A 27,521-nucleotide genomic window follows, 5' to 3' on the forward strand; every position below is an offset into this window, starting at 1 on the left:
TTCATGAATGAGTTGATTAATTTTTGAAGGAATCATTCGCGAACGAATTGATGAATGCTTTGATTTATGAATCAATTTGTTCGCGAATGATTCACCAAATATTTTCAATTCTTTCGTGAATGATTCACCAAAATATATTCAATTCGTTCACAAATGATTCACAAAAAATTATTCAATTCGTTCGCGAATGTTTCACTGAGAAATTATTCAATTCGTTCGTGAATGATTCACCAAAAATTAAGTAAATCAGTGGCGTAGCCAGGATTTTCTCAAGGAGGGGGCAAAACCAGATTTTTAGGCATGAAAAATCGAAATGAGAGGTGATTTTCTGGAAATCTATTGTAATGTGTGGTGATTTCATGAAAATGAAGGCAAAATTACTGCTCGAGCGAAGCGAGAGCGAAAATTTTTGGAAAAAATGGGTCCAAACAACGAAAAAACGTCCATTTTTGCATGTTTTCTTTCAAATTTTCGCTCTCAAGGGGGGGGCATGGCCCCCTTCGCCCCCCCCCCTTGGCTACGCCACTGAAGTAAATGAATCGATTTCTTCACGAATGAGTCACCAACAATTAATCGATTCGTTCACGAATGATTTGCCAAAAATTACTCAATTCGTTCGTGAATGATTCACCAAAATGTATTCAATTCGTGCACAAAAACGATTCACTAAATAATTATTCAATTTGTTCGCGAATGATTCACAAAGAAATTATTCAATTCGTTCGTGAATGATTCACCAAAAATTAAGTAAATGAATCGATTTGTTCGCGAACGAGTCATCAATAATTAATCGATTCGTTAACGAATGATTTGCCAAAAATTACTCAATTCGTTCGTGAATGATTCACTAAAATGTATTCAATCCGTTTACAAAAATGATTCACAAAAAAATTATTCAATTCGTTCGCGAATGATTCACTAAGAAATTATTCAATTCGTTCGTGAATGATTCACCAAAAATCAAGTAAATGAATCGATTCGTTCGCGAACGTGTCACCAACAATAAAATTAATCAATTCGTTCATGAATGATTCACCAGAAAATTATTCAATTCGTTCACGAATGATTCACCCACAATTAATCAACTCTTTCGTGAATGATTCACTGAAAATTGAATATTTTGTTCGCGAATGATTCACCATAAAATAAAATAATTTATTTAATCACTTCGTAAACGATTCGATTCTATTGTAAACATATGAATTGCTATAAGTACAATGTTTCAAAAAAAGTGAATCAATTTGTTCATAAAAGATTTTTATTTGAAAAAAGTTGGTCTTCTCACGCATTTGAGTGAGTGTTTTTTTTTTCTCAACTTGGCGGAGTTTTTTTTTTCTAAGAATTTTTTTTATAATAAATACATACCTATATCTTTATTTATTTTATTTATTTTTTTTGAAAGAAAAAATCAATTTCTTTGTCATATATTACACTTTACCAACATGGCTCATACACCTGCAGTCATTTTTTCAAACGTGGTGGTTTTTTGCTTTATAAAGCAATTTTAGGATAATAAGTATTTGATCTGGAGCCTAAATGGTAAAATCGCCAGTGTGAGTTTTCGAGATGAGCCCATCTTTTCAGGAAGATTCTTAAAAACATTTCTGAGTAACGAATTTGAAACTGTGCAGATTTTTTGACGAATTTCTGAGAAATATAAGTTTTCAATAATTCACCAAAAATTAAAATAGAGAAAATGGCTGTCTCTAAATCAGAACATGTCCAAATTTACAAGTAGGTAAATTTAAGCATACATTTTTCTAAGAAAATACCTATAGCCCATAGCCGTCACGTCGTCGCCATCGATGCAGACCTTTACGTAAACATTTACGTTAATGATGTAAAAGTATCCACGCGAAAGTAATTTTTCTACAGAAGAGAATACTAATTGTTATCAGTAAACGCTAACAATACATATGCTGGCCAGTTTGTAGTGCGGCGACAAAACCGTATAACAAAGGCGAGGGATTCTTGGAAATGGAAATGGTCGCCTTAATAGTTCTACACTGTAAAAGTCAGGAAAAGAGTGAATAGGTATGAGGATTAACGATGCAATATCTGAAGTAAAATTATTTTTCAACAGTCTACTTCAAGATAACAACAACACGAAACACATTTTAGGCACGAAATGAGGATTTCAAATATGAAACTGAATTAAATGAAAAATACATAGCTCTATTTGCCTAATCAGATAGGTACTTAGGTTAGCCTGCTACCTATTTTTATTGTTGTGATAGAAGTTGGGTCCGTAGTTGAATTTGTCGTGTGTTGGGTCTAATATAGCCTCTACTTTCCCCTCACACTTTCTCAGATAATTACTCGTACCAAAGTACCTAAGTACATACCTTTTTATAAATACATCAACCAGGGTTGGTTCAGATAGGCCTATCTAATTATCTAATTCCAAGTTCAATAAGTACGTACCTAACTGAATACCTTCACAATTTCGAACATTAGGTAACATTTATGCACAGCAGTCCTACCTCCCCTCATTTCCACTTCAAAACTAGAAAAATCAGGAAAAAATTCGAATAAATAACTTTGGCGTTTCTGTTCTTCAAAACTCATGTATGAAAATGGAACCTACTGGATCGCTCCAAGATGATCGAAGGGGTTACATGGGTTTAAATAGAAAGCTTAAATTCATGATTTAACGTAATTTCTGAATATCTGCATAATACGAGTGGGTCATTCCATGTCAACTCAACCAAAAAAAGGCGATTTTGAAAGTCATGTCTTTCGATTTCGCTCAATTTTTTTTTACAATATGTACCCACCTAGTAACTAAGAAAGCCGCAATCAGTTTGGTCCCAGCCCCCTCAGGGGGCGGGTGGGGGGGCTTCTTTTATTTGCACATTGTCTCGAGGTACTCAACTTCAGCAGCCCATTCCTCCAAAACTATGATACTTTGATCAAAACTGATTTCACAGTTCGAAAGGGCATTGAATTTTGAACTTTTAAAGCATTCTGAAATTTTCAAAAGTTGAAAGTTGAACTTTCAATTTGAAAGTTCAAATTTCAAAATGGCGCTGTAAGTGGGAGCTACCATTTAAAATTTTGAAAAAATTTCCATAGATGTACATTTTAATACTTTTTCGAAATATTTATGTTTCGAGATGGCACTCTCTGACCGAGGGGGAGCACCCCCATTCCCAATTTTGGGCGAAAAATTCGAAAGAACATCTGGGGCATGTGATAAGTACATCGAATTCTATGTTTTTGGTGACGTTGAACATGAATATGACGTCAGATTTTGGATTTGACCCGTCCACGGCCCCCAGCACCTCCCCAAAGGGGATGACCTCCCCAAAGGGGATGACCTCCCCAAAAAATGGTCACATTCGTGTGACACATGAAATAGTATGTTTTCGATATCGCTGAACACGAATATTGCCTTAGTTTTTCGAATCGACTTCATCCATGGCCCCCAAAACCTCCACCAATAGGTAAAAGTCCAAAAAAATTGTTGGGGCCCGTGAATGGTATCCAATCACAAATCTGACGTCATATTCGTGTTCAGCGTCACCAAAAACATACTATTCCATGTGTCACACGAACAAAACGCTTTTTTGAACTTTCACCCCCTTTGGGGAGGTGCTGGAGGCCGTGGATGGGGTTCTATCAAAATCTGACGTCATATTCGTGTTCAGCGTCACCAAAAACATAGAATTCGATGTATCACATGCCCCAGATGTTCTTTCGAAAATTTCGCCCAAAATTGGGGGTGGGAGTGCTCCCCCTCCGTCAAAGAGTGCCATCTCGAAACCTAAATATTTCGAAAGAGTATCAAAATGTACATCTATGGAAATATTTTCAAAATTTTAAATGGTAGCTCCCACTTACAGCGCCATTTTGAAATTTGAACTTTCAAATTGAAAGTTCAACTTTCAACTTTTGAAAATTTCAGAATGCTTTAAAAGTTCAAAATTCAATGCCCTTTCGAACTGTGAAATCAGTTTTGATCAAAGTATCATAGTTTTGGAGGAATGGGCTGCTGAAGTTGAGTACCTCGAGACAATGTGCAAATAAAAGAAGCCCCCCCACCCGCCCCCTGAGGGGGATGGGACCAAACTGATTGCGGCTTTCTTAGTTACTAGGTGGGTACATATTGTAAAAAAAATTTGAGCGAAATAGAAAGACATGACCCAAAAACGTTGGTTGAGTTGACATGGAATGACCCGAGTAGGTATAACTGAAGAACGTGGATAGAGAGCGAATTTTTGAGTCTACTTCTTCATGGTTTAGGTTTAGATGTAGGGTAACTGCATTTGCGTCATAATATTGAATTCGTTTTACGTAACATGGATAGAAAATTACCCATCTTAACCAACATGAAAATGACATCATAAAAATAACAACATCGAAGTGAAACTTGTCCAAGCGTTTAGATTGGATACGAATCCGAATTCAAATCCAGAAATACGAGTATCTATAGTTGATTAGTGCAAACTCAACAGCCAAAAATCCAACTGATAGGTATAACTTCTTTTAATGGAGGATTCCCAAAATAAATATCAATGACTAGGTAACCTAAAAAATTATTATAAATCCAATTTTGAAGTACCTACAAATAATTTTTCGAATGCAAAATTTCGTTTACCTATTTTAAAATTTAAACAAAGAACCATCATTTACCATGCACAAAATAATAGGTAGGTACCTATACGTTTTAAGACAAAAATTACAAAATAAAAATACGAATTTATAATGTGACCAAATTTGAAATTTCGATTTGGAAAAATATTAAAATATCGACTTCCTAACAAAAAATAAAAAATCCGTAACATATTGACTACGAATCCTTGCAGTACCTACGAGACATTTTTGTATTAAAAATATATGGAGGAAAATTTCTACATACAACGCTGGGCGTACCAAACATTGCATCATGGTAGCGCAAATATGCATACAAATCAACGCCCATGCACTCGACACTCGTATACCTGGAAAGTTGGTACCTTTTCTTAACGCATCAATGCTTTTGTTCAAAAGCTAATTCGGGCAGTGCAGTACGACCGCCATTTTGTCGCTGCATCGCTCGGACTATCAGGCAGGCGCGGGGTGAGAACCGGTTTGTAAAAGGAGCAAAGGATACAGGATACATACGCAATGGTAGATCTTCAAGCAAGTCTTCATTTCTGTTCTTACTTTGCTAGCGTAACTTACGTAAATGTTGACTACCTAACTTAGCTTTTGCAACTAGATTTTTTTTACCAACTTTGTTTTTGTGTATGCGTGAAATATTTTTCGCGTACCTTTGTATTTTATTTCCACTGCTGATATTTTATTATCAACGATTCTGAAGTAAGTCTGCACAAAGTACTTATTTTTGCATTGCTTTTTCTACAAATCTTATTTATTTGTATCTGTGAATGTTAATGTAAATCAATTACCTACTAGACCCGCCATGCCACGTGATCCCAAATTGAACTTCCTTATGATCGGATGTTTTTTTTTTTCGAATCGCCTTGAAATTTCACTGAATTATGTACTATAAAAATGACAATTTTTTGTGGTTTCCTCAATTTTGAGATAAAAATTTAAGATACCGTGATGCTAATCATTGGTACCTACACGTGTCGCAATAACGTACCACCTCATTTTTTTTTTGTTTGCTTTAAATCGTCGGAGGATGTGTGCGGTGATTCTCCACAATAACAAACAACATTCTCTTGGTATCATAAATGCAAAAATACCGAATTAATGCCTTTTTTTTCTTCTTCTGAAAAACTCTGTGTTGCATCAATTCGTGTTTCATTTTATTTTTTATCCTCGGCGGATTTTTGCACGAGTCTTTGATTTTTTTAAAAATCAGACCACGTGTACAGTTCATCAAACGATTACTTTATTTTCAAAATTTTTAATTCCATATCAAGATTTTTATTTTATTTTTGGATTTAGCGTTTCTGGTCTCATCAGAATCGTATTTAATCTCAAGTTTTAGATATTTTCTCAGAATTCTTAGTTTTATTTTCAGTTTTAAACATTAATTTTCAACTTTATTTTCGTGCACTTTTTAAACATTTCATTTCGAGTTTTTGATCTAACTATCCCAACTTCTTATTTAATTTTCGGATTTTTATTTCATTTTCAGTTTTCAATTACTTCCATGTTTTAGAAATTTTAATTTCATTAGGTCATTCCAAAGTGACCGAAAATTGAAAATTTAATTTTGGATTTCTGCTTTTGTTTAAAACGGTAGCGAAATTTTTTGAATTTATGTTTCACTCCTAAAATTATACCACGAAAGAAAAATGGTATTTCTCGCCAATTCGTTGACCAAATGGGTGAGGGCGATTTTTTTCACATGTTCGTCTACGCATTGGTGAAATATCTCACAAATGCAAACATTTGTATTTTTTAGGTTTCTGATGGTGTTTTTGCAATAAGTGCCAAACTTGTAATTTTTTGTCTTCGAAAATGAAAAAAAATGTCCGTCAATTTTTTTGATATTATTCTACGTAAAAAGGACTGAAATTGAGAATTTTTTCCGAATTTAAACTCGTGGAAATCGTGATTATATTCAAATTATCAGTTTTTAAACCAATTTTTTTTAGGTTTTTGAAAGTGGCAACACTGATTTTGACACCATTCGTCGATTACCTTCTCAAAGTATGTACTACAATTTGAAAAAAAGTTGAAAATTCTATACCACTTACAACCGGAGTTATTTACAACTGAAATTTTCCATTTTCGGCCATTTTGGAGAACTTTGAATCCGCATAGCTCGGCCAAAAAAAATCGCAAAAATGTCCGATTTGCGTCATTCGTCATCGTTTGATGACCTTAACACGTGGCCTGATTAGAAAAAAATAACTATCTGAGTTTGTTTCCTTGAAATTTGAGGTAACCACAAAAATGCTGTTCTCTCGCCATATTTCTGGCAATTTTACGTTTTCAAAAAAAAGGATTGAGGTAGTCAAATTCTGCTATTTTACTCTCTACTCTACAGTTTATTCTTTTTTTATTGCAAACACGATTCATTATCAAAATCTAATCCTGGTGTTTTATTTCAACAGATGGAGGAAAGTTATCAGATGCCATGTGATTCTAGTCTTCGGTTGGAGGAAAGTTATCAAATTCCCTGCGATTTGTGTCTTCGGTTATTGATAACTGATAACCCAATTATTAACCTGCCTTCTGCGCCTACGCCGGAAGAAGTCTCTAATCTTCGATACCGATTTCTGATATCGCAGAATACGTGTAGTCTCCTGAATAATCAACTTCGATTAACGGAAAATAAACTGGCTGCTGCAGAAGAACAAATCTGCCAGATCAAAAGCCAACTACGTTTCTTTGACAGCAGATATGCTACGTTGATGAACACCCAAAGCGAGATAAAAATTGACCACATTGACCAACGACGTCAGCAATCGATTCCAGTGAATGCTATTCATCATGTTGCTCCATTCCAATCTTCATCGTGGGGAACACCTTTATTAACCAGAGGTTCGGAAAGGTTATCTACTCAAGCCGCGGCCTCATCAGCTACAAACAGCGTTATTGCGTCAAAAAGCACTACTACTCGAATGGTAAGACTGATTTTCTAAAAACGATTACTTAAGTATTGCTTGAATTTAGATTGTAGGCCTACGCAATGCTAAGCAGCTCTCTCATATCCTAAAACGATGTTTATAGTTCATACATTTTTCGTTACTTTTCAATGCTTTCATATTTTCACCTACGATGAGCTTCGGAATTGAAAAATTGTTATTGAAAATTCTTTAATAACATCTTAGTAATCCTACCAAGGACTAGGCTCACTTATCACGCATTGTAAAGGGGATAACATTTCGAAAAACTGCTTCGATCTTACGAGGGAACGCAACGCTGCATTCCCCGCCAAGCAACCGTGGGAAATTTTCGCTTGACGCGCTCGATCCTTCTCAACATTCAACTCTCGTGGGCGACCTCTAAATGCCATTTTTTTGACCTGAAATTTTGTATGTAGTGTATTCTGAACAAATGGAACACTTTTAAGGTGTATTAAGCTATCTAAATTGAAACAAAAAAATGTTTCCATTGTTCTTTGATGCACCCTAATGCTTATAGCCTATAAGCAATCTGTATGCATTGCCTTATTATTGCCTATATGGTATCCGAAGAACCTGAATTATTCTCATCCAATCGGTAGAGTTGCCACCCAAAATCCTGAATCCGAATTCCCGAACAGACATTTCCCAAATGCCGTTTTCCGAAAACCCAAACTTCCGAATCCCACAAACCCAACTGATCACTTTTCCGAATGTTTTTATCCTGAATTGCAGATCTATTTTTTCAAAAATTTAAAATTTCGACTTTTTCTTTTGAGCTTATTATTTTTTAAATTTTATTTCTATCAATTTATGATTTTTTCCCACTATTTATTCAACACTGATTTTCCGAATTCTCAATATTTTTATTGCAGATTCGATTTTTTGACTATTTTGAATTTTAGATTTCAACATTTATAATTTTTCATCAATTTGCGTTGTTTTTCATTTTTCCACAATTTGTTTTAATTGATTTTTGGAAATTTCGATTTTTCCCTTCTTTTTCAGACCTATTGCATTTTAAATCTCGACTTTTTTAATTGCATGATTATTTGTTTAGGTGGTCATTTTATCGATTTAAGGTGGGCTTTTCCATACTTTAAATTGATTTTTTCCACTGAAGATCAAAAATTTTTTCAGTTCACTTCCAAAAATTCTTTTTTATTGTTTTCTGGACCATTTCAAGTTACAAAATTCAATTTTTGCTTTTGGGCTCACTTGGTCCAATTTTCTCATTGAAGATCCGATTTTTTCGAAACTATTTCAAATTTCACCTTTTCTGATTTGTTTTATGCATTCAGCGATGTCTTTTATTTTCCAGAATTTACCTTGACTGATTTCTCAAAATTTAAATTTTTTCATTATTTTCGGTACCTAGGTCCATATTATGTTTTGTATTTAAAATTTAGATTTTTCCAATTGTGTGCTCATTTGCTCAAATTTTTTAATAAAAAAATTCAATTCTTCTAAAGAAAATTTTTTTGGGATTTCGAAACAAAGGATTCAGGATTTGGGAAATGTCCATTCGGGAATTCGGATTCGAGAAAATGATCGAGAATCCAGGCTACTTTTGATTCTCTGCCATTGAAAAAACTGGTTTTAAAAATTCAATAATGAAAAATCGTCCTCTATAAATAACAACAATTACCTACTTACGAGTAATTGAAAAATGAAAGACTGAAATCGAAAATTGAGGATGAAATTGAAATAAGTCAATTTTCGAATTCATTTCCAGGGTTTTCAATTTAACTTTATTTTTTCAGTTTCTGATCTAACTAGGTAGATATCAGAATGATCAAATTTCTAGTTTTATTCTCATTTTTCAAATCTACAAGTAATTTTAGTTTTTTGTTTCAATTGTTTTTGATTTCACTCGTATTTTCAAAAATGTAAAAATATTCATTTTTTAGATTATTTTCTGATTTTGTTTAAAATGGTGACAAAATTTTTTCAATATGTTTCACTTATAAAATTGGCATTTCTCGTCAATTCGTTGACTAATTAAAGGGGGAGGGGGAATTTTTCCACATGTTCGTCTGCACATTGGTAAAATATCTCAAAAATGTAAAAGTTTTTATTTTTTAGGTTTCTGATTGTATTTTTGCAATGAATTCCAAAGTTGTATTTTTTTCCTCAAAAATGAAAAGAAAAAATGTCCCTCCAATTGTTTGATAAGTTAATCTACAATTACTTAAAACGGTCTAAAACTGTGAATTTTTTCATAATTTTAACTCGTGGACATCGTGGTTATGTTCAAATTATGAGTTTTTAAATCGATTTTCATAAGTTTTTGAATGTGGCAACACTGATTTCGACATCATTCGTCGATTACTCTCTTAAAGTTCTACAATTTAAAAAAAAAAAAAATCAAAATTTTATACCTCGTATAACCAGAGCTGTTTGCAACTGAAATGTTCAATTTTCGGTCATTTCTTTTTCGAGAACTTTGAAGTCAGCTCCGTCAAAAAAATCGCCAAAATATCCGGTTTGCGTCATTCGTCATTATATGATGACCTCAACACATGGTCTGATTTTTAAGAAATTGTAGATCCATCGTGCAAAAATCAGTCAATTCGGCATGGAATGACCAAATGTAATTTAAAATTTTCAAAATTATATAAAATGAAAATGAAATTGAAAAATGAATTCGAAAAATTGAGGGAAACCAAAAACTCTGCAGAAAATGAAATCGAAAACTGAGAATAAAATCACAACCTGAGAATTCAACTGAAAATTCTTTACATAAAATCTTAATTTGAAAATTAAATGAAAAATTATAATTGAAATCGATACCCAACTAAAAAAGGTATTTACTTATTCAAAAATTTGAGAAATTAAAATAAAATTATTTTTTGTTATTGAAAAATATAAAAAGTAGAAAACTGAAAAGTAAGACAAAAACAGAGGAAAATTCACAGCAAAAATGAAATGATAATTAAGGTGTAAAGACATTAAACTTGCTTGTAAAACTAAGCAAAGTAGACTTAATGGCTAAGCAATCAACAATCGGATGATTAAAATATTTCTTAAAATCTTGTTCTCAGCTGTTGCTTGATAATACCTTTTAAAAGATATTGGAAATTGCCAACGTTGCTTACAGTGATAATTTCTGTTTCAGGATCACAGCCCGAAGGTCCCAGCCGCTGCGGACGATGCCATCAACCCACATGAAATTCCCAAGCAGCCAGAAAATCCAGCCACTAAATCCAGCTCCAGCAAGCCACCTCTTTACACGCCAGACCGCATACCACCATGGGTACTTAAAGCCAACGCCAACAAGCCTAAAACGGACTTTTGTGATCGTACTCATCGACAGTTTCAACAGCAAACGCAAGAAGATAAGGAAAATCGCCCACCCGCTCCGAAACGTAAAAGAGAACCCGGCTCCGAGCAAAGAAACCCCAGAAAGCGCGTGCGTTTTAATCTACGAGTAAGCTTCAGGGGCATCTGAGGAGATTTGCCATTTTTTTTACCACGATTTCTATCGAAATTATAAGTCAATTAGGTATTTTAAGATTATTTTATTTTTGTAAGCTTTTGTATGTAAAAAACTGTAAATAAAAGTACCTAGGTACATTTTGCTGGATCAAACGAATGTTTTTGTTTATATTGTATTATTAGTACTTGTTCATAATGTGATCATTTGGTCTACGGAAAAGTACCTGAGTCGGAAACATACTTCCCCCCCCCCCCAAAAAAAAAACATGTTTAAAGTCTACCGAACTCAAATTTTTTTAAAAAATCATATCTTTTCCAAATTATGCTGCGAATGATGTTTTTAATGTATTTTTTTTTCACGTAGGATACGAATTTGTGGTCATTTTTGCTCCAAAGTCATGCCTGTTTTTGGTATCGCGAATTTCATTGTTTTTTGTTTTTTTTTTTTTCAAAAAAAATGTACATAAGTTACCAACTTTTTGTTACTTCAACTTCAAAGACGCACAATTTCGGAACTAAACGTCCTACGAAAATTTCGTGTTCACAAAATTGTTGCGAATTTAATTATTTCTTAGATTACCTATACTTTCATTAGAATTTTGCTAGAAAGTATGGTTCGTCTGGTATACACATGCGGAAAACTAAAACTAGAAATTTTATCATGTTTATTTTATTGAGTTTTTGTGATTTTGGAAAACTGAAGCTAGAACCCAAAACGTCAAAAAAAAAAACCGAAGCCAGTAAAAGAAGAAAATAAAGAAAAGATAGAGAAAAAAATTGTAATCGACAAGGGATCAGTAAGTATTCGAAAAGTAAGTATCTTAAACTAAAAATATGCGTCGAGTGTGTTCTATGTACTTGAGTTACATTTATAAAAAGAGATCGGATCGAATCCTTCGAATTAGTACTGTCTTGAAATTCAAATTTTTTTTTCGAAATCAAAGTTGTTAAAAAGATGCCAGAGCATTTGACATTATGCATGAAAAAATCAAAATTTTATCATATTATTGACCTAACAAGCTGAAATTTGAGATACACCCTATTTTCGACTTTCCAAATCGATTGGAAACGGTTTCAAACCGTTTTGAGCAGTTTTGGAGCCTCCAGAAGATCCTTGAAACTTGAAATTCCCTCTAAATTTCATCAGCCTTCCACAGATTTTCGATGCTTAAAATTTTCATTAAATTTTACCAAACAGAGAACTTCAGCACGCCATCAAGTCGACTGCTGGTGAGTTCAAGTCATTTTAGAGCCTCCAGTGACTTTTAAAAAATTCTTGGAGCCTCCAGCAGATTTCTGGAACATGAAATTGCAACAAAATTTCAGCTTTCTAATTCCATTTAATAAAACGTTGTGAAAATTTCATGTTTCAAAAATCTCCAGGAGACTCCAGGAATTTCCAAAAAGTCGCTAGAGGCTCCAAAATGACTTGAACCCACCTGAAGTCGACTTGATAGGGTGTTGAAATTGGAGTGCAGATTTAATTTCGACTTTTCGACTCCACTCGATGAAATTTTGTGGGAATTTCAAGTTTCAAAAATCCGCTGGAGGCTTCGATTATTTCCAAAAAGTCGCTGGAGGCTCCAAAACGACTTGAAATCCAATTTCTGGAAGCGCCAAGAATTTTCAAAAAGTCACCAGAGGTTCCAAAATGACTTGAACCCACCAGCAGTCGACTTAATAGCGTGTTGAAAAACTTCAGGTGGGTTCAAGTCATATTGGAGCCTCCAGCAACTTTTTGGAAATTACTGGAGTCTCCTGGAGATTTTTGAAACATGAAATAATTTTCACAACGTTTTATTAAATGGAATGGAGTTAAAAAGCAAAAATTTTGTTGTAATTTTATGTTTCAAAAATCTGCTGGAGGCTCCAAAACGGCTTGAAATCCACCAGCAGTCGACTTAATAGCGCGTTGAAATTAATTTGCAGAATTAATTTCGACTTTCCAACAGCATACTTGTTTTGGTGAAATTTAGAGGGAATTTCAAGTTTCAAGAATCTGCTGGAGGCTCCAGAACTGCTCGAAACGGTTTGAAACCGTTTCCAACCAATTTGGCAGGTCGAAAATAGGGTAGGTCTAGGTATATCCCAAATTTCAGCTTGCTAGGTTAATGTGGTAAAATATAAATTATCTATGTACTAACTATAAATGAATACTGGAATTTCTTCAGATTTTTCAACGATTTTTTGTCGATAAATTGCGATATTATTCGTCGATTGTGCTACTAGGGTGTATCGATTTTTTTCAAATTCAAAAATATATGTAGTTCCAAAATCACAAAAATGTCTCGACTCTGGATTTCAATGAACTGTACGAACCTTGTTAGAAGGAAACGCCATTTTTCATTCAACTACCTACTAAAAATTAATAATGATAGGTACACTATAGGTACATACATGTAGTTCCTGTTTACAAGGTCTTTGTGTCACAAGAAGCCTATCGATGAATAATTATGTTGTTATTTATTCAGATTTTAACGTTCATAGATCATTTACCTTATTTTATAGTGTTAATTTGGTCATCTTTCTCATCGTTTTGTTTTCTGTTTTTATAATAATTCGCCTAATTCGTATCGAGGCCATACGTAAAAACTTGTTATTATAAGCGAGGTATGCAATTTTTCTCATGTGTAAAAAGCCAGTAGGTAAGTATTAATACTTAGGTACCTACTCATCTAGCGTCTCATTTATGCGAACATAGGCACTGATCAATTTAGTACGTCGATATCGCCATTGTAATGTTAATTTTGAATTTCTCTACACGACTGCTTCTTCCGAATAGCATTTTATAATTATTACTCGTAATTTTAGATTCGCTTTATATTTCAAAACCGGCTCTGATGCGCGAGTATTTAGCTGGTGCATTAGGTAACGCGGTAGATGTTATGCAAGGTCATGGCCTAGGACAGTTTCAAGAGGTTTACCATTTAATTAGGTTAAGGTCTATGAAGTCGTAGATGAAGTGGAATTTGGAATTTTTTTTCTCACCGCAAGAAGACTGATTTTGACTCTAGAATCGAATATGAAAGAGCAGACAATTTCCGGAAAGTGATTTCTTATGTAGGTAAGGCGTTAGAAAAATGTGAAATAAGAATGTAACATGGTGCTGCCCAAATAACGGATCAAGTTTTAGTAGTTCATCGACTTCAATCAGAAAAAGAATTAAACGGACAGTAGGTAGTCAATTTTCCAACCAAGCGCTGAATTGGCCTCTTATTTTGATAATGATTTTCAGAAATATTTTATCAATAAAATTAAAAACGTCGTTTTCATCGCGTTAAGAAACTTTATTGTTTCAATTTTGTTCTGCTCGTGAATCTGATAGGGTATCCGATTTTACTTCTAATCGACACGTCAGCGTACAAATCATCGTAAGTGAATTCTTTTATATTGGTTGATAAATGAAAGTTACGTAAAATATACGCCATTTGGGTTTTCATCGACAGCATCGCGTATTTAGCTCCTAAAATTCAAAATACTCGTGAAAGATTGAATTTCATAGCCGAGTGTTTTTTCACATGAATAGCTTTGTATCAATAGTACAAATTACCTATGCAGGATCGTGGCCCATATCCAAAGCTCAAAAGACCGCTTTTCGATCGATTTTGTTCGGCTTGCTCATTAAAGTGTTCTGGATCCCATTTGTACGGATTTTTAAACGCCTCTTTATCGTAATGAGCCCAATGAATAGCTGAGAAAACTAGAGTATTTGCAGGAATAATGACGTTATCTGAAAAAAAAAAAACCAGAATTATTGAACGATTAATGGGAAAATTGGGTATATCCTCACGAGGGTATTTTTTGAACTGACCATCCCAAATTTGAACGAAATCGAGCTTGATTGAAGGAGCTTGTTTTAAAACTCTCGTAATCAAAATTTCAAGTCCTATAAGTTCATTTTTGAATTTTTGACAAATTTTTGAAAATTAAAAAAATTAAGCATAAAAAAACTGTTTTAAGGATGATTTTTGATTTTTTTCAAGAAATGTAAATTTCTTGAGAAAAGTGATCCTATGTGAATGATTCCTTCAAATTCGATTTTCGCACGTTTATCAACATCTAGTTTTGGACCATTTTAATGCCTTCAGAGATTTTTCGATTTTCTTCAGAAATTCCAATTCACACTAGAAGAGCCAAAAATGAACTTCGAGACCAATACCTCTGGTCGCTGCTTATCGGACACTCTCTCGACTTTGTTTTTAGGTCGTTACCGCAAAATTCTTGAGTGCCAGTTCAAAACCGAATTTTTGATCAATTTGTAAATTCCATACCTTAAAGGGCTGGTAGAATATCCCCATTTTTTAAAACAATAATTTGACTAAAAATTTGGCTGAAAATCCAGTTTTTTGACTCTGGAAAGAAGTCAAATGGGTTTGGAAAGTTGAAACCTGCAAAAGGCACTACGGGGACATCCTCCCAATGTACAGTGAAAATTTGGAGGCTCCAAGTCAATTTGGAGGAGCTACAAGGTGTTCTAAAAGTCTTGAAAAAAACTTGAAAATAGCTGAAAAATCCACTTTTCTCACCCTGGAGAGGGGTCAAATGACGTTGGAAGGTTGGAACCAGCAATAGGTAGTAGGTACTTTTGGTACATCCTCCCAATGTACTGTGAAAATTTGGACCCTTTAGGCTAATTTGGAGTGGGGGGGCTGTGGGCTTTCCTAAACGTCGAAAAACACGTAAAAATAGCTAAAAAAATCCACTTTTCTCACCCTGGAGAGGGGTCAACTAGGGTTAAAAGGTTGAAACCTGCAAAAAGCACTCGAGTGGCACCATTTCATTGTATGCTGGACATTGGGGCTCCTTAGGTCAATATTAAGAGTGGGGAGGAGTCAAAATAGGGTCAAAATCAGGTTTTTTCCACCTTAAATGAGGCGGTGAAAATCTATAGGAATATGAAATTTGGATATGTTGTTTACAATAACAGTACTCATCAGTGGTATGAATTTGGACTCTTTTCATCAACTTGGGGTCAAATTATGCTTCTACAAAAAAATAACCTTTCTGTAATTTTCGACTTTGACCCTTCCAACTGCAGGTGTCATCTTCAGCACTCGAGAAAACCTCATTTCTCAAGTTTGGCTTTATTTGATCGATTAGAGCAGGTTCCAGGTAATAAAATGTAAAAATAACCATCGTGCTGAAACTTATTATATATTTCCCAGACTTGAATAAATCTGATCTTGATCAGACTAGATCGGATGAAATTAGACCCCGACACTCTTCATATCCAATTAGATCTGACCAGATTCAATCATGTTCAATTCGGATCTCGAATATTTCGAAATTTTGAACATTTGGCTTTGAAATTTAGGTACATATTGAAGATCTTATACGTAGTAATGAAAGAATAGAAAATAAAACATTAATTTCAAACGCTTGATTTGAAAATTTTGAAATAAATTCATTCTCATTTTTACATGTAAGTATGTAAGGTCAAGGTCAAGGTATTCCGAAATTGGATATTTTTCAGAATGTGAATTTTAAAAACAGGTTTTCAGAACTTTGGAAATTTCAAGATTCTCTTCCAAATTTGTTTTATAGGATTTTTTAGTCAGATTTTCAAAGTTTCGAACTTTTCAAGAATAGCTTTAAAATATTTTGAAATTACCAATTTTGGACAAACCCATGACGCAAAAAGCATATTCAGGTCTTTTAATCCGATTTTCAAATGTTTTGTAGAAGAAGCCTTTAAAAAATTTTTGAAATTAATTTTTTGTTTTCTTTTTTTCCAAAATGTGAAAATATGGTTTTAAAATTCACATTTTTGAAAGTTCGTTCAGAAAAAAAGGAATTTATTTCTTTGAAAATGTTGAAAATATTCTTTTCTATTTTTTTTTGCATGTAGATGGGTACTTTTAAAATGTAGATTTCAAAACCCATTTTTTCATAATTTTGAGAAAATAGGCAATGAAAAAATTCTCAAAATTTGTTTCAGTGGTTCGTTTCTGAAATTTGTAGAATTAAATGCTCAAAATTTTGAAGATTTCGAAATCAGTGTCCAAAGTTTTGTTTCAAACACAGTATTCTTTTATTAAAATCTTGAAAATCAGATTTTCAAAATTTCAATAGGTAGGTAGGTAGGTACAGTTTCAAAATATTTTGAAACCTAAAACACAATTTTCAAAATTCTGATAAAAACAAATTTGAAAACAAATTTTGAAATTTTGAAAAATCCGGTTTTCAAAATTTTGTTGGAGGAAGCTATGAACTATAAAACACAATTGGTATTTTTATAATCGCTCATTTTTCTATAATTTAGAAAATCATTGTTTTTAAACTAGGTATACTTAATTGGAATAAATTTGAAAATTTTCAAATCGCATTTTCAAAATTTTGACCATTTTGAAATTCATGTCAGATTTTCCTACTTGAAACACAGATTTTCGAAATGCAAAATTTATTTTTTTTTTGAAAAAGTTAACGATAAAAAAAATTTATTGCTTTCTCTGCCAAGTATTTTCAAAATTTTTAAAATTTCAAAATCCAATTCGCAAAAATTCTAAAAAAAAAAAAAAAACGAAGTTCAAGAAAAAATGCGGTACTTAATTTGAACCAATCATTTAGGATTCTGAATGGAAAATTTTGGTTAAGGAGGTTTGAAGGCATACTATATTGATATATTGATCTAAGAAGACTGATTTCGTTCAAATCGAACGGGACCAGTTCAAAAGGTTCCCTCATCGTCAGGTCGATGATGATGCCGAAAGGAAAATTTCGAAAATACATAGGTACGTTACCTTTCAATACGCAGTCTTTATGTGTACGTCTGATGGTTCCAATTACTGAGGTAAACATTCGGGAGGTTTCTTTAAGGCATTGTTCCAAGTACTTCAAGTGGTTGAATAAGTGATTTGGAGTGAGCATATCATCGTCTGATAGAAGTTCTGTGATTTCTTCGTATACTTTTTGCTGAAGTGATGAATACGTTTGAGTATTACTTGTTGTGTCAGTTGAATTGAATTGAATGTAAGTCTCACTCACTCAACTATACCTGAATATCCTGATTAATAGCCAGCATCAACATCAAGAATGCTACGTTCAGTGCTGTGGTCTCGATTGCCTGTGAATAATCGTACACGTGTGGATTTATGAAACGAAGCATAGAGATGGTTTTTTCTATTCATATACTATGTACCTATGCAAGATAATCTTTTATACTTACTGCACCTGTTATGTGTAATAATTCATCTCTCATACGCGTCTCATCAAAACTGGGTTCTTTTATACCTTCCCTGATCAGCTGGTGAATTACCGTTTTTGAAAAATAATTATTGAAATCTTCAAGATTTTTACCTAATTGAACACTTCCTCTTCTATATTCGGCCATTTTTTCTCTCAAAATCTGCAGTGTAAGCAGAGAAAACAAATTCATTACATGAAAATCACCATTTTTATTTTAGAATTGATAGATGTCCGTTTATTTATTATTATTATTTTTTTTTCTTGAAGTAAAATAGGCTATAAGTGAAAATTTATCATGGTTATGGCCCATTATTGGAGACTCACTTTGGTGGGTAAATAATGAAGGTCCTTAATGATGTTACTTTTTCCTGTAATTTTCAGATACGCTAAGTAAATCAAACGTGGATGTAACCAGGGTGCTATGAAACGTTTTATCATGTTCTGAAATGTCCTAAAATTTACGATAAGTAACCATTTCAATACTTGGCTTTTATTGACATCAATGCGTTGTATTATTGTATCTATGCGACAAATCTTACTCATATACTGCGTGACCGAATTTATCTCCTTTTTCTCCACAAGTTGTTATTGAAATTCCCATAACATTTTCTGAAATGAAGACACATCATGGTAAGTATATGTGATTTATAAATCGGTATAGAAGAACTGTAAATTAATTTATGGAAATTTGCAAAGGAGGGTTTTGCTTAACGTATCGAATAATTAAGTTCGTTGAACCTAAATGTTGATTTTTTGAAATTGCATTGGCCCCTTGAGATGAAGTCCTTCAAGGGGAAGGGGCTCGCATTTAAATGAAGACTCGGTGAAGTTGTAAAAATTCAAGAAAGATGAAAAATTGAATTCTGCACAATTTCCAAATCACATCCATCGATGGGAAAAATCAACAAAAAAAATGTGAAAAAATCTTTATGTCTGATAAAAAACCATTTTTAAGAAAAACGCTCCCTTGGTTCTTTAAAACAAGTTGACCTCTAAAAATATACATTAAAAAATTTTACTTTTCTTATTTTTTGATAGGGGGGGGGGGTTGAATTTTTCATCGCCTATTTCAGTGAAAAAGTCATGTGTATGCTTTGTTAGGTTTTTAGAGAGGTATTATAGTATTCATTTTTCAATCCTACTTTTTTGGTAACCCCCAGCTCAAAATTTGAATCTTTTGGCTAAATTTTACTGTTCCCATTAAACTATGAGAATAAAAACTCGAGTCCAATTCTTACCGACGATTGTGTCTACATTGATTTTAATCAAGTGATCCCATACGTTGATTACTTGACCAGTATCTGCCTCTCGTTTGAATACTTTTACCAGAGCTAATGATCTTTCATTGAAGACTTCAATGTATTTTGAAAGCATATCTGAGCTGAAAGCGGGTGTTAGAACTTTTCTTGATTTTTTCCAATCTTCATCTGTGATGGATTTCGGTACATAAAAAGTCTAGTGTTACATAGTGTAGGTACTAGGTAGTTGAAGATCTTTGCTCTCATTTTTTTGTTTTTTTTTGCCACCCTACACTGTACATTTTACTTGCAAATTGCATTTATAATTAGCTATTGATACCTTACATTTCGCATTTATTAATCCAGTACCGATCCATTCAGTGGCTAATCCAAGTGTCTCGCGATCTTGACTTTGGGTTAGTATCATCTGCGCAAAACGACTCATTATGTATAAAACCGATTTCTATAAATGAACTCGAACCCGACCGTAATAATATTCCAAAGAGGTTGTTCAACTAACCATAATATCTTCGTGTTTTTTTAAGATCACTACAGGAATTGAAAACATCCAAAAAACTGAACGATCATGGGTTCCAAAAATTCTGTCTAATTTCTTTAAAACACCTAATGTACGATAAAAAAAATTATGAAGACGGTATTCCTTTTTTGAACACATAGTAACGAAAATCAAAAAAAATTACCTGACATCGAACCGCACAACATGTGTAAATTACCGATTAAAGGATACGTCGGAAATGATGGAATATGTTCGAGTAATTCGTACTTCTTGTTGTTCTTAACATGATCGAAAATTTTAAATAAAAGTATTATCACGATTGAACACACGATTATCACAGTTAGAGCCATTTTATTTACCACTTTGAACGCGCATTTAATATTTCGGTCGAATCGCGAAGAACTAGGTATGATCTCGTGCGATGATTTTTCCACAAATGATTAAATTTTGAAAATAAAGGCATCGCTGGAGTTGATTTGCGTAGATAACTAATGATGAGCTTCATTATTACATACGTAGATACCTCTCTAATGTTTGTTTATGCGTATGAATTTCTCAAAAAGCCATAAGAATCGTGCACCTTATAATTTTATTATTTTTTTCGGTAGCAAACTCTCGAGTAATGTCTACCTGCATTGCAAGGTCATGGTAATAAACTATGCATAGGTCTACAATTGTTTATGTAATTGATGTAATTTGACATCTTGATACAACATGGACGTATTAGTATTTTATTGAGTAAACTAACTGTAACGCTGCTAGGTTTATGAGAAAAGGATGTTTTTGTTTCGATAATGAAGTAAGTAATCGTCGTATAATGGTGAAGTATAAATTGAGGAAATATTTGCTTTAATTTAATCGTAGGTGTCTATTGGTTAAATTCATGTTGAGAATGAGAATGGCAATTTTTTTACTGTAATGTGTCGGCTATATTTTGAGAAAGGTTTGTGGAAGGTGTCTGGGATATGATGTAAGGAATTTTTTTCAGATTTTCAAAAGTAGGTACTTGCCTAATTACCTATGCCGAAATTACGTTTAAAAAAGAGTGTAGAGGTGTGCAGGGGTACCTGCTACTTACTATAAATACATACCAAGTAGGATGGCAATTTGTCATAATGACTCTTTTTGTTTATCCACTTGTATAGGTACTATGCGTGAGTGAAGTCACTTAAATGATCCAAACATTTTCTCATTTTTGACGAATTTTTGCCCAAAAAAGTGTACCCAATATGAAAATTTGAACTCCTTAAAATTTGAAGCGCCCAAATTTGGAAATTTTAAATCAAGTTAGCCCCTTCAATTTTGAAGCTGGGCAATTTGTTATGATAACTCTTTGTTTGTTCGCTTGAGTAATTCGTACTTTAATAGTTTAATACTAATTGTCTTTACTTAATTGATTTTCATAATTTTTTTCATTTTTCATAAACAGAGCTGTTTTTTTGTACTGGTATAAATCATCATCGTCATAATGTATCACCCCATTCGGGGGTATTGTGACCATTCAGTTATGTAATCCTGCAGGTAAGTGTGCACCACTGCTCCCTGTCATGTGTGCTTCTCACACATTAGGCAGAGCCAGGGATGCAAACCAAAAAAAAAAAAATTGCTTTAAGTTTAGAGGTTCGCCTGAAGGTTACTTAGAAAAAGGTTCTGGTTAATGGTTACAGGTTAATTACTCAAAATCAAAAATTTGGGTTCCTGGTTGTGAGTTCCAAAAAAATTGTCGTAATTTTTTTTTGGGTCTAGAGGTTAAGGTAATTTTTTTGAATTTTTTAAAAATCGGCTTGGAATTATCTCTATTCAATTGAGTAACAATAACAAACCTGCAAATGAACCATTTTAATCCCATTTTTGTGAAATTTCAAAAAATATAGCCCGTTTTTTCAAAAATAAATAACGAGTTGTCGCCTCTTAAGTAAGAACTCTTCAAATCTAGACAAAGTTCAGAATATGAATAAAAACAAAAAATTCATCAATTATTTTTCAAGTATAGCATAAAAAATACCAGAAGATTTTTTTTCGAATTGAAAGAAAAATTTAAAAATTGAATTATATCCATTAATCATAATTAACCAAAATTTTTTAAAGGTTGCAGGTTAACGGTTAGGGAAATTAAAATTTCAAATTTGGGTTCTGGTTAAGGGTTTCAGTTCCAATTTTTTAATTTTGGTCAAGGGTTATTGGTTTAGGTCAATTCTGGTTATGGTTCAGGTTGAAAATTCTAGTTTGCATTTCTTGGCAAAGCTGCGGCCTATTGCTTTGCAAATGGAGTTGGTCCACAGGGTTGACAATCATCATCTGGCTCGGGCTACTTCTACTCTCTCTTGCACAAATATCGTCTCTATGGCATCCCCTCTTGTGACCTGTCCAAAGTACTTGAGTATCTGACCAAGGACCAATGCAGATAGTCATTCAGTCACACCAATTTCTCTGAGTATTGAGACATTAGTTCTTTTCACTGTCCAAAGGACTCTCAGCAGCCGCCTCCAGCACCACATTTCCATCGTATCCCACAATGGGTGAGAATCTGCTGATGATACGCGACAAAAAATGTGACAGGAATTGCAACACTTTCTGAGTTGGAACACGACTTTTCTATATGTACTTACTAGAGCTGAAAACGGTTACGCTACCCGCTAACTGGTATCTGGTGAAAATACTGGCTTAAATCGCTAGTGGCAGGTATCGAGTTGATTCGGGTGTAGATAGTAGCGTATAGCAAGCACAACCCGATTGATTTTGAACTTAGTCTGCGCATGCACCCCAAAACTTGGTAATGCGTAAGTGGGAGGAGTTACGCTTTGACACATGTCGTTCGTATGTGTGATTGACATTTGACAGTGTTTGATGACAATGATGACATCATGCTGGTACACAGGCAACGCATTCAACTCGCTACAAGTTATAATGTGAACCAGTGGGAAATTTTTTCAACTCGCTACCAGCTACTAGCGAGAAGCAGGAATTTACAGTATGGGTACAGTAGTTATCCGCTGTCAGCAAGAACCATTTTCAGCTCTAGTACTTACCTAACCACCAGGGCATGTGATGGAATGAATGCCAATATTCCCATACTATGCTAAAACATTCACGTAAAATACCGCATTTACACGTGTTATTTAGCCAATACACAAAGGAAAACACCAAAATACAGGGTAGTGACGTATTTTGTAGTTGGTTTCTTCCAGCACAAAGAAACACACCACATAATTTGAAAGCTCTGTGGCCTCATGCTAGAAAAATACACTACAAAATATTCATGTTGCGTATTTTTTAGCAGATTTTTTTTTGGTGCACCACTGCCTTCTGAACAGCGCTTCTTCATGTGCATATTCAGAATATGTCAATAAACCAGCTGGTTTTGGCGGCTTTTTCAGCCTATGGGCAGATTTTCATCCAATGGGGTCAATACGTCAGTTATCCCCTTCGCAAAGGGTCCAAGTCTGTGATGCATAGATACAGGAACACCGAGAAGGTCAGCACATTGACTAGTCAAATTTTTAGGGTACCTACTGTTAATCGCCAAATCACTCCATATCGACCCACAAGTTATTTTATTTGATTTTGTTTCAATGTTTCTTAAAATGCCCAGAAAAGTGTTATTAACAAACAAGACTGACAAGACGACTCCAAAACCACAAAATTGGGACAAAGAGAGGGGGAATATATATTGGCTCGACAGAAAAAGTGATTCGAACAACAGGACATTCAAACGACAAAATAAGGCATTCTTACAACAATTTTCAACGACAGTCCAGCACGACAACTTGGGTGATACGAATGACAATTCAATTTCATACAAACAATGAAAGAAATGTAATCCACATCCGAATAAATTATTCCCAGCCCAAGAAAATAAATTATTCCCTGCCAAAAAAATAAAATGCCTGGAAAAATAAATTATTCACCCCCCAAAAAAAAAAAAAATTCCAGAGAAATAACTCATTTTGTGATTATGCAAGAAGTTCATTTTTGAGTTTCTTGATTTCATATGACTGAACTAATTGCTGAGCAAGGTCAAAAAACTCATAAATTTTGAGTTATAAACCTCAATTAAAAAGTAAAAACACCATTTTCTCTTTCTTCAATTTGATTGGTACGGAAATTTTTCTCAATTTCCTCATGTTAAACAATTTTTCAACTTCTAAATCACTCAGGAGGAAGGTGAACTGTCTCTTGCCTCTTGCTCAGTTCAGCTCAGACTTTAATTCGTTTGAAGATTTTCCAATTTTTTATTTGGGTTTGCTGCTGGTGATCCGCATAAGTCCAGCAAAGAAAAGTGTATGTACGTCAATTTGTTTCTGCCCCTAAAACACTAAATCAACACCTCAAGCTCATTGAAGTTCCTGCTGAAGGGAAGTCAATTCCTTTGGGACAGAAGCGGAAGAGAGGCTGATCCTCAAAAGCCAAAAAAGCACTACTTGTGCAATAATACGTACTAGATAAACTGTGTGTTATTTTTAATGTCGTGCTTTTTATCAATTTTTGGATGTGCAATTCGTATTTTTCATGTTGTTCACTATTTTATTTTTCTGCTGTGCATGATTTGTTGTTAAATGTATTATACACCTAGAGGTGCAATAAATTATTCTGTCGGGCAATACTATCGTCGTTGACATTCATTTACTGTCGTTCAAAAACTTCATAGTTTTTTCCACCCTTTAAAGCCAAAAAATAAAAGGAGGCCCATACATTTGTAGGTACCTTCTCCTCTATTTTTAACTGAGTACGAATTAGGTTAAAATCCTCTGACCCATTACTTTCACGATCCACCCTTAAATAGGTATGTATGTAATGTACTTGTCAGAAATTATGCTAGATTTTTATGCCACTTTTGGGTTGTGTTATCAGGCGAATTATTCGATACGTTAAGCAAAGGAACAATCTAATGTAACGGGTAAGGTCAGAAAACATCCCTACTCCTCTAAAATGATTTTAAGCAGTTGCATTATTTCATCATGCTGTTCAAACTGCGAGTAAAAATTCAATTTTATTCTTACCAACAACTGCGTGGACATTGTTCTTGATCAAATCATCCCATACGTCTATCACTTGACCAGTGTCTGCGACTTGTTTGAACACATTTACTAGTGCAGATGATCTTTCGTTGAAGATTATCGTGTATTTTGCTAGCATTTCTGAACTGAAAGCTGGCGCCAGAACTTTTCTCGACTTTTTCCATTCGTGATCTGTGGGTTATTTCGTATGTAGTTTAGCGTTGTGAATAAAAGGGTTGATGTTGATAAGTAAAGTAAAAATTATCATTCGTGAAAATTTCATCAAATTATGATTTTTTCATCAATTTTTTCTTTAAAAAAAAATCATCTCATGTTGTTTATTTTTTAGCTTCTTCGGGAAATCGAAAAGGTGAAATTCCTCCTCCACCTTTCCTAGCTTCACACTTATGATAAAATATGTACTTGAACCTCACTTACATGTCGCGTTTAATAGTCCAAAACCAATCCATTCGTTGCTTAATCCAAGCGTTTCACGATCTTGACTTTGGGTCAATATTGTCTGCGCAAAATGACTCACGTTTACATCAAATACTTACGTATAATAGAAAGGTATAGTAGAAAATACATAGCATTTCAAAAAACCTACCACAATATCGTCATGCTTTTTCAAAATCACACCAGGAATTGAAAACAACCAAAAAACTAGTCGATCATGGTGTTCCATCACTTTGTCTGCTTTTTTCAGAACGCCTAGTAGGTACATGATAATAAGAATTCTTTTAAGGTGACGTACCTATTTCAAAATTAATGAAAAGCTAAAAATTTAAGTACGTACCATTTAATGAACCGCACAACATGTATAAATTTCCAATAATAGGATATGTTGGAAGTGATGGGAACTGTCTGAGTAATTCGTACGTTCTCTTGTTTTTAACATTATCGAAAATTTTCAATAATATTATTATGATGATCAAACACGCGACTATCGCAACGACACTCATTTTATTTTTCACTTCACCGCGTTCAAAGCACAAATTGAGAATTTCAATCGAATCGAGACGAACGGTGATCTTATGCCGAAATTTTTTAACGAGCGATTTAGTTTTGAGAATAAAGTTACTGCTGGAAAATACTGAAACTTGGTTACGTACTCTTACATTGTTCATGCAAAATCATGTACAATAAGTATACACTCGTGATATATTTGTAAGCTAATTTCGAATAATTTTTATTTACATTGCAAGGTCATCATACGAAGCTACCTGTAGGAACAATTAGTTGTGTCGATAATTTATGTAATTTGACATCTTATCAACGAGTACCATAACAACGCGTGCTTTTTGGTGGACTACTTGTTTTTCGGTAGGTAAATTAACTGTAACTTAAGTTCTTCGAGGAAAACATTTTGTTCAAGTTGTCGTGATGAAAATCTGACTCGAGTGAAATTTAATGTGGATTTAATTGCATATGATGATTTTATTTCAATAATTCGAATTTTTCGTTCGTAAGCCATCCATCCTGTTGTGATCACGAAAAAATATGAATTATTGAAAATAAATTCATCATACGCAATTAAATCCACATTAAATTTCACTCAAGTCAGGGTTTCATCACGACAACTTGAATAACTATGTACTTATGCGAAAAAAATTCTGTTTTTCACCAAAATTGCTCATCATTTTTTACCCATTTATAAAAATTCTACTTTTTCCCGAAATCATCAGCAATTTTTTTTTGTTAAAGTTGTAAAAAAACTCCTATTTCTGTCAAAATCGTCAAAAGTTTTGATAAATCCGAAAAAATGCTGTTTTTGCCAAAATAGTGGAAAAGTTCCGTTTTGTGGCGAAATTGTCAAGAAGCCGAGTTTTCTTACGAACAAAATGTTCTAAAAATCATGTTTTCTGTATAGGTAAAAAGAAAGGACATGTTCTGCCAAAATTGTAGAAGAGCCAATTTTTTTCAAAATAATTGTCAGAAAGTTTCAATTTTTCCAAAATCTTATGTATTTTCCTCGTATGTCAAAATTGTAAATCAGTTTTATCTTTTGGTCAGAAAGTCTCAATTTTTGTCAAAATTTGTCTAGAAGTCTAGATTTTTTTTCAATGTTGCCAAATACGAGTAAAAAACCTGTCCTTTTCAAAAAAATTTTTTTTTCTTCCTAAACTACCACAAAGACTTCCATTGTTATCAAAATAATTCTCAGAAGTTCTGATTTTTGTCAAAAAAAATTGCTGTTTATTGTAAAAAATACAAATAGGAAAAAATTTCGTTTTGTGCCCAAATTGTCAAAAAGTCATTGTTTTCTTCCTAAAATACCATAAAAAAACGTTTTTCTGTTTAGCTGAAAAAAGTCCTGTTTTCACCAAAATTGCTCAAGAAAATCCAATTTTTCACAAAATTGTAAAATAAAAACTCCATTATTTCAAAATTGTCAAAAGGTTTTATTTTTTGCCAAAATTGTAAAAAGTCTTTCTTTTTGCCAAAATTGTAAAAACTTTTACTTTTCGGTCAAAAAGTCCCACCGTTTGTCGAAATTGTCAACGCCAAATGAAAGTGCTGTTTTTCTGCCAATGTTGTCAAAAAGTCTTTTTTTCAACCTAAACTGCCATAAAGCCCTCCATTGTTGCCATAATATTTGTCAAAAAAGTTCTAA

At 33.5% G+C, this 27,521-nt stretch overlaps 2 protein-coding genes across 3 annotated transcripts; one reads left to right on the plus strand and one right to left on the minus strand.

Annotated features, from left to right (window-relative positions):
• Positions 1-4,106: 4,106 nt before the first annotated feature.
• On the plus strand, positions 4,107-11,123 carry LOC135846426 (uncharacterized). Its single transcript, XM_065365511.1, has 3 exons — positions 4,107-5,304; positions 7,020-7,532; positions 10,651-11,123. Exons 2-3 carry the CDS (start codon positions 7,020-7,022, stop codon positions 10,981-10,983), a joined length of 846 nt encoding a protein of 281 aa, XP_065221583.1. The 5' UTR covers positions 4,107-5,304; the 3' UTR covers positions 10,984-11,123.
• Positions 11,124-14,236: 3,113 nt separating this feature from the next.
• LOC135846408 (cytochrome P450 4g15-like) lies at positions 14,237-26,008 on the minus strand. 2 transcript variants are annotated; one of them, XM_065365487.1, is made up of 11 exons: positions 25,704-26,008; positions 25,515-25,618; positions 25,346-25,427; positions 24,911-25,099; positions 18,695-18,764; positions 18,480-18,606; positions 18,136-18,315; positions 17,965-18,033; positions 17,711-17,882; positions 14,521-14,700; positions 14,237-14,433 (listed from the first exon to the last, which is right to left on the minus strand). In XM_065365487.1, the coding sequence occupies exons 1-11, from the start codon at positions 25,867-25,869 to the stop codon at positions 14,258-14,260; spliced, it is 1,515 nt and encodes a 504-aa protein (XP_065221559.1). In that variant the 5' UTR covers positions 25,870-26,008; the 3' UTR covers positions 14,237-14,257. The 2 variants fall into 2 exon arrangements, with proteins under 2 accessions (XP_065221559.1, XP_065221560.1); XM_065365488.1 differs by lacking the exons at positions 24,911-25,099; positions 25,346-25,427; positions 25,515-25,618; positions 25,704-26,008 and adding exons at positions 19,394-19,582; positions 19,739-19,820; positions 19,914-20,017; positions 20,095-20,439.
• Between the last annotated feature and the right edge of the window lie 1,513 nt (positions 26,009-27,521).

Source organism: Planococcus citri, chromosome 5, assembly GCF_950023065.1.
Source record: "Planococcus citri chromosome 5, ihPlaCitr1.1, whole genome shotgun sequence".
NCBI classification, from domain to species: domain Eukaryota; kingdom Metazoa; phylum Arthropoda; class Insecta; order Hemiptera; family Pseudococcidae; genus Planococcus; species Planococcus citri.